Source organism: Monopterus albus, unplaced genomic scaffold (genome assembly GCF_001952655.1).
Source record: "Monopterus albus unplaced genomic scaffold, M_albus_1.0 scaffold26.1, whole genome shotgun sequence".
NCBI lineage: Eukaryota > Metazoa > Chordata > Actinopteri > Synbranchiformes > Synbranchidae > Monopterus > Monopterus albus.
Genome location: NW_018127906.1, coordinates 693260 through 701634, shown reverse-complemented (window position 1 = coordinate 701634; position 8375 = coordinate 693260). Strand labels below are relative to the sequence as shown.

The 8375-nt window shown below is 43.2% G+C and overlaps 1 protein-coding gene across 1 annotated transcript in view; it reads right to left on the bottom strand.

Moving 5' to 3' along the window:
- Window positions 1-8375, bottom strand: part of LOC109957375 (ephexin-1-like) — a 37310-nt gene that overhangs the window by 2869 nt on the left and 26066 nt on the right. Inside the window, 2 exon segments of the mRNA XM_020595224.1 lie at window positions 3076-3234; window positions 7678-7841. Coding sequence (XP_020450880.1) covers window positions 3076-3234; window positions 7678-7841 — 323 coding nt within the window.

The following is an 8375-nucleotide window of genomic DNA, read 5'->3' as shown; positions in this document are numbered from 1 at the left end:
GTGGTTAGCAGCAGCAGGCTAGCCGTCCCTGCTATACTGTTCGCAAATGTCCAGTCTCTGGATAATAAACTGGATGAACTCCACACTCGGATTACCTCGCAGAAGGACATACAGGACTGCTCTCTGCTGTGTTGTTGTGAAACATGGCTGGGAAAAGAGACTCCTGATGAGGATATAACTCTGGATGGTTACTCTGTGTTCAGACAGGATCATAGCGCCGCTGAAAGCGGCAAGACCAGCGGAGGAGGAACAGCCGCCTTTGTCAAACAGTCCTGGTGCACAGACTGTAAGATTATCTCCAAATTCTGTTCTGAAGATGTGGAATATTTAACACTAAAGCTAAGGACTAAGGAATTTTATTTACCTAGAGAGCTGCCTTGTATCATTGTGAGCGTAGTGTATGCACCCCCATCATCTTCCAAAAGGAAGCTGCAGTGAGGGAACTGTACAGAATGATTAATGAGCATGAAAACATATCCTGATGCTGGTTTATTATTCTGGGGGATTTTAACCACTGCAATCTCAGGAAAAGCATGCCTAAACTGTATCAGTTTGTAACCTTTCCTACTAGAGGACCAATGTTACAGCAATATTAGAAATGCTTTCTCAACTGAACTTGAGCCTCATTTCGGTAGATCTGACCACCTAGCAATCCGGCTCAAACCTGCTTACACCAAACGACTCAAAGCGAAACCAGTCTCAGTGAGAACTGTTAACACCTGGAACGACTGAGCACAGGCCAGCCTGCAGGGCTGTCTGGAGGCCACACACTGGAGTATCTTCAAAGGGGCCACAGACAACATCCATGAATATGCAGAGACTGTGAGTGACTACATCAGCTGGTACACATCCATATGCACACCAGCTAGAACGGTGCATGTTTTCCCCAACCAAAAACCATGGTTTAATAGGGATATAAAACAGAAAATCAGGAAAAGACGAGGCTTTTAAGTCAGGGGACCAAGCGGAGTACAGGAAAGCCCGGTATGACCTACAGAAGTCCATCAAAGCTGCAAAGAGAGCATACTTCCAAAAACTGGAGAGCTACTACATGAATAACAACACACACAGTATGTGGCAGGGAATCCAGGCAGTCACAAACTACAGCAACAAACTGACAAACACAGCCCCCCAGGACACCACCCTCCCTGACAGCCTCAACAACTTCTGTGCAAGGTTTGACAGGTTGAACACACTCTGGACACCCCCTCAAAATCCCCCTGTGACCCAGGGGACACTGCTTTTCAGATGACGCACACACAGGTCCTGAAGGCCCATAGGCACAAACGACAGTGAGAGACCTATCCCTGACCCAAAGGCACAGGGAAACGACCCTCTCGTTCATCGGGGTAAACTCCAACACATGGCAGCTAAGCTGGGGGCTATAAGCAAGCTCACATCAGCCTGCCGCCTCTCACCGCGGGAAACTCCAGAGTAGTGGAGAGTCCAGCCTCTCTTGAGGAGTATGGTTTCAGAGCCCAAGCTTTACATGGAGGCAAGCCTGGCTATCTCTAGCCAGTACCTCTCCACCTCCCACACAAGCTCGGGCTCCTTCCCCACCAGCAAGGTGACATTCCATGGCCCCAGGGCTACGTGTCCAGAGATCGAAGGCCCTTGCCTTCGATCGCTGCCCAATCCACTTTGCACCAGCCCCTTACGGATCCTCCTGCAGGTGGTGGGCCCACGAGAGGACGTCCCCATGTTGCTCGTTCGGGCTAAGCCCAGCCGGGCCCCATGGGAAGAGACCCGGCCACCAGGTGCTCGCATTCGAGCCCCAACCCCGGGCCTGGCTCCAGGGTGGGGCCCCGATTGCGCCATACCAGGTAACGTCATGGTCCTTGATTTTGAACTTTTCATAAGGGGGTCTTGAACCACTCTTAGTCTTACCTGTTTGCCTTGGGAGACCCTACCATGGGCATATAGCTCCCAACCACATAGCGCCTAGGATCATTCAGGTACTCAAACCCCTCCACCACGATAAGGTGGCGGTTCAAGGTTTGAAGTTCACCGGAAAATACTATTACCCTATTTTTGTGTATTGTGGTTTTTAATACTTTGTTGCCTTTATGTAACTTTTTCTTTTAAGACTAAGTGAATTACTAAGTGCGATGTTTGAGGGTCACTGGGGAAAATACTATTACCCTATTTTTGTGTATTGCGATTTTAATGCTTTGTTGCCTTTATGTAAGTTTTTATTTTAAGACTAAATGTTCTTTCTGGCTTTTGACTCCTTACCTGACTCCAAAGGAGAGCTGCACAAGAATTCCTATATGCCTAGACTGTCTGTTTATGCATAAATGGCAAAAAAAAAAATCTTGACCTTACTTGAATGCTCTAATTCATTTAAGGTCATGATCAAATTCAGCTTTAATGAAGACAAAATCACAATTCCACATTAATAAAAAATGGTCTCTAAGAATAGTGTGTGTGGATATATTAGTTTACATACAGTACAGCTGTTTACTAATGCAGTGCAGCTCTTAAGATATTTTGGTGTTGCGCTTCGTGTCTCCTGACTTTAAGATTTCTAATCCATATTTCTTTTCACCATCCTAACTATACAGGGTATGTCTGCTCAATTTTAGACCTGCATTTCTTCTACCTGTCACAAAAGCCTTAGTGCTTTTGGACCAAAAGACAGATTATTTGTTTAAAAATATACTCATACATATCTCTTAGTTAACAATGTGCACATGAATTTAATAGCAGTTAACATTTTGAATTCATGTTAAAATCATGTATCAACTGTAATGGCATGGTCATGTGCATGGGAACATACAGTATTTTCAGTGGGTGGGTGTTAGTGGGGCTGTCTGGGATGCATGCGCATGCATGAAAATGCTTTCAACAAAATTTGCATGGAGTTGTTGCTGTACATTGGGGGGGCTGCAGCATTGGTAGCACCCCCTTTCCCATGCTAGTAGGTGTGGTTCTTTACTCTCTGAACTGAACCCATTCAGTTTGTTTGCAAGCAGACAGCAACCCATCTATTCATGTGGTCCCTTTGTTTTCCCCATTACCCCCATTCACAGCCATTCAGGGGAATGCAATACTGATTCTATGTCAGATACTCACATACTAGAGGCCTTGAGCATGTAGTTGACTGGACGCTCCTCTTGGTTTTCCAGCAGCTTAAGATTAAAGACACTGGCCAACAGCTGGCCCTGGTCTTCAAGATCTTCAGTCCTCAACATTGCCCGCGTGCAGGAGTCAAGGACGTGGAACTTGTCCCCACTGAAAACATGTTGGCTGAATTCATATTCCCTGCTTTCACTGCAATAATTGACTGATTTGTGTTTGAATGCACAGTTTAAGTCCACACAGCTAAAATGAGTCAATCTAATCCAACAGTCCTGAAATATACCCTCCTTCAAACATCAATTTAAAAAATATCAGTTTTGGTGCTACATAACTTATGTGCAGCTTTTGATTCTATAGATAATTGTACCATCCTCAGTTGGTTCAGATCATTGAAGGCAGCGGTTATATTGTTTCCACTGGTGATCATAAATCTGAGCAGCTCACAATGACAGTGGAGTCCCCCAGGGTTCGAGCCTTGGACCACTGCTATTCAATCTGTACATGCTGACTCTGGATTATGTCATACACGACAATGATGTTGCCTATCACAGTTATGCAGATGACACTCAGATTTTAGCTTAGCTCTCTCACTATGGTCCCTTAGACTCACTCTGTCAGTGCTTAGAGCAAGTAAATACCTGGATGCAGTCACATTTCTTTTAGTTAAAGACCAACATTGAAGTTATTGTTTTTGGCATCAAGAAGGAAAGAACTAAAGTTATTGCTCAGCTTGATTCCAGAGCAATAAAGACAAAACCTCAAATAAAAAATTTTGGTGTCATAATTGACTCAAACCTGAGCTTCACCAGTAGGGTTTGGTATTGAGGACTGGTTCTGAGTTGGAACTGGTTGCAAATTTCCGAGAACCATGGATTTGATAAGAAGTGCATTTTGATTCTGTGTTTCAGTTCCTAACTGTTACATATTTCATCTTATCTGCCAGGATCAACAAAGCATGTGAAAAGAGTATTCTGTTTACATCCTGGCCCATGGCTGACCACAGAAAACCAAAAATTTTGCATAGCGTCACTAAAAAAAGATAATGACACAGCAAAATGCATCACCTGCAGTAAGGACATTTTGTGCAAGAATGAAGCACCTCTATCTGATTACGCTTTTACTTCAACACAGCATGAATTTGAAGGAATTCACTGATGCCCCAGGTACAGTTAACGTCAACATTCTCTTTTTATATTTAACTAAATAAATGATGTTTACAAATTATTTTAATATATATTTTACTTAGAGAGTGCCCCTCCACCAGCGATCCATTCCCATTCCCCAGAGACCCTCCTCTAAGAACAAAAGCTTGACCATTTCGGTAAGCAAAATGCATTATTGTATCTGATTATTCATAGCCTAAATACAGACAGCACATCAGTTGTCCCACTAGGGACAAAAACACACTGGACCACTGCTACATGGAAATAAAAGACACCCATCACTCTGTCCCCTGTGCAGCTCTCGGTCTCTCTTATCACTGCATGGTCCATCTCATCCCAACATATAAGCAGAAACTTAAAGCTGCGAAGCCCATGATCAAAACTGTGAAAAAAGGCAAAGTCAGAGCTACAGACCTGCTTTGACTGCACAAATTGGAGTGTATTTGAGGCTGCATCTGCAGACCTGGATGAACTCACTGACACTGTGACATCATACATCAGCTTTTGTGAGGACATGTGTGTGCCCACCAAGTCCTTCTGTACATATAACAACAACAAGTCCTGGTTCACAGTAAAACTCAAACAGCTTTGTCATGCCAAAGAGGAGGCCTACAGAAATGGGAACAGGATCCTGTACAGGCAGGCAGGAACACACTGACAAGGGAGAGCTACTCTGAAAAGCAGAAAAAAACAGTTTTCAGCCAACGACCCCTTGTCTGTGTGGATAAGCCTGAAGAACATCACTAGCTACAGGAAAACATCCCCCCTATGGTGGAAGACCATCAACCAGCAGACAACCTTAATGTGTTTTACTCTAGGTTTGAGAAGCAGAACTTTACACCTCTCATACACCTCACCTCAGAGCCCCCAGGTGCTTGCCCCATGATCACCTCCCTTCCTCCCTAACCCCCCACCCTGAAGATGTGTGCAGCCTTAAAAAAAAAAACAAAAGTTCGGGAAGGCACCAGGCCCAGACAGTGTCACTCCCTCTAGCCTGATAGCTTGTGCTGATCAGCTGGCCCCCATCTTCACATTTATCTTCAACAGATCAGTGCTGCTCATCCACCATTGTCTGGTTTGGCTCAGCAACCAAACAGGGCAGGACTCTATTCTAAAATGCTTCTCCTAGTTTATAAATCACTTAGTGGTATCATGGGGCCACAATACATTTATGATCTCCATGAAGAATCTAAACCCAGCAGGGCTCTGAGACCCTTAGGAAGCAGTCAGCTGGTAGAACCTCAGGTCAGAACCAAACAGGGTGAAGCTACTTTTATAGCTACTATGCTGCACACAGATGGAAGCAGCTTCCTGATGACCTTAAATGCGCCCTGATTCTGCCACTTTCCATTTTCAAGTCTCAAGTGAAAACTCTGCTGTGCCTTTGATGACTGGTTTCTATGCTGCATTTTTCTTTATCTGTTGCCTTCAGGGCAACTTACAACTACAACTTATGACTGCACTATAGCTGTAAGATAACCATGTTTTAGATCGGGGTGCCCACACTTTTTCGCCTTGCAAGCTACTTTTCAAATGACGAAGTCAAAATGATCGACCTACACGCGCGCGTGCGTGAAAATATATGTATGAATGAGTGTCGTAGTTTTTATGAACAGTCTGAAAGTGCCCCTCCACATTTCGCTTCTTCGGAATAGTGATGGTAGATTGGTAGATCAAGCAAACGCATTTCGAATATAACGTCACGAAAAAAAAGCCCCCCCATTCCGCATGGAATGTTTTCGGTACGTTTTCGGTTTCTTACTTGATTTGGCTCCCCCACTCATTTTATACCCATTAGTAGAAATTAATTGGAAGGCTGACAAGGTAGTTCTCTCACTTGAGTTTTGCAGTAGCTCGTGCTGTTGACTGTGCATGTTTGGTGACTCGTGTGTCAGAAAAGACGAGCTCTCAGACTGGCTGCCCTGCATGTCAATCAAGCAGCAAATGCCATAGGGAGGATAGATGATAGGCTATATATGAATGATTGGCACTTTCTGCTTTTGTTGTTAGGGGTCGCCATAGCGAATCATCACACTGACCATTCGCAGGTTAACATTTGGCACGTGTTTTACGCCGGATACATTTAATTTATTTTGAATGGCACACGATCTACCGACACTACCTTTGCGATCGACGTATTGGGCACCCCTGTTTTAGATCTTTTATGTTGTCCATTTTTATTTTCATTTTATTTATTTTATCTCATTTTAACAATTTTAGATTTTTATTATAACTGATTTTATTCTATGGGCAGCTCAGTGGTTAGCACCGTTGCCTCACAGCGACAAGGCCCCGGGTTCGGGCCCCACCCGGGACCTTTCTGTGTGGAGTTTGCATGATCTCCCCATGCTTGCGTGGGTTCTCTCCGGGTACTCCGGCTTCCTCCCACAGTCCAAAGACATGCAGCTTAGGTTGATTGGTGTCTCTAAATTGCCCATAGGAGTGCGTGTGTGTGGTTGTTCGTCTATGTGTTAGCCCTGCGATGGATTGGCAACCTGTCCAGGGTGTACCCCGCCTTCGCCCGATTGCCGGCCGGGATTGGCTGTGACCCCGTTTAGGGACTAAGCGGTAGAAAATGAATGATTTTATTCTGGGTTTTATGTTTTTTTTATTTTTAATGCTGTTACCATTGACTCCGTTTAGGGACTAAGCGGTAGAAAATGAATGATTTTATTCTGGTTTTAATGTTTTTTTTATTTTTAATGCTGTTACCATTGACTCCGTTTAGGGACTAAGCAGTAGAAAATGACTGAATGATTTTATTCTGGTTTTAATGTTTTTTTATTTTTAATGCTGTTACCATTTTCATTTGCCTATGTTAAGCACTTTGAATTGCCTCTGTGTATGAAATATGTTACAGTATAAATAATAAATCTGCCTTGCCTTCATGAAGGTGATAATGTTCAGTTTTGTGGAAATTGTTTTGGAAATGTGTTTATTGGTTGGTTTTATTTGATGATTAGTGCAAAATAAAAAGGTCACATCTCATCCAGGATAAACACAAAAATGCTGTAACGTTTATTTTGATTGTAGTCCTCCATATTATTCGTCTGTAGTGTATGATCATCTTGGAGGTTGTAGTTTGTGGTGCCTCTGGATTATACTGTTTTACTCATTTATGCTATTATTTTGTCCACCTCATGTACAGTATATCGTTGAGGGTAGACAACTGAAGTGCCTCAGTATCATGCTATGCAATTTAAGAGCACAAACTGCATCCTCTAAATGATCATACAGTTCACCACCTCTCTGAAACAGCTGGAACACAAACTGAACATTATCATATACATGAATGAGAACTGTTGGATTAGACTGCATTATTTGTAACTAGGTGAAGGCTGCTTCATATATTGCCAACTGAGTGTAAAAAACTGCAAAAACAAAACATTTGCTAAAACATAAAAATATCACAGTAAGAATACCAAATCCTTACCTAGAGGTGCGCTTGGTGACCAGCAACAGATTGTTAAAAAGGAATAAGTAGACTGGTTGGTAGAGCTTACGACTGCGCATGGTCCTAGTGCTCTTAGGTCCCGTCATTAACTGCACTTCTCCCTTCTTCAGCAGCCAGCGTGAGTGAGAAATTATGGGCACAGACTACAGAGGTTAGAAAATAGATAAGGTTTTTGTTAGGTATTTTTAGTCAGATAGAAATTGGATAGATACTTTATGTATTAGACATGTTTAGTGGAGATAGGATGTCTAGTTAGACTGCTAAATGCTTAGGCATGCTTATGAGTTTCTACAGGGGACATCTGGTCAAGGATATCTAGAGAGAAGAGTTGTTGACTGTCAGCAGACAGGGTGTTTAATATTATTATTACGACAGGTATAACTGTAGCCTTAGCCATAATATGTTCTTATGTTTAAGTCACGACATGTACTAGAGGTCGTGAGAATGTTTTTAGCTACACACCACTTAATCAACAGACACACACACATTGATTTGCTTCATGTTTTGACTACTGCTATGACCAGCTGCAAAGCTGGCAACAGAGACGTCGCGGTTGACGTTTCTGTGTAGTATGGGGCTAGCCCAACCGAAGGGATATAATGTATAGGCCTGGTGGGTTCAGAGTCTTTCATCTTACATCTGCCTGTGTGCAGTTTGGAGGTGCAAGATACCTGAGC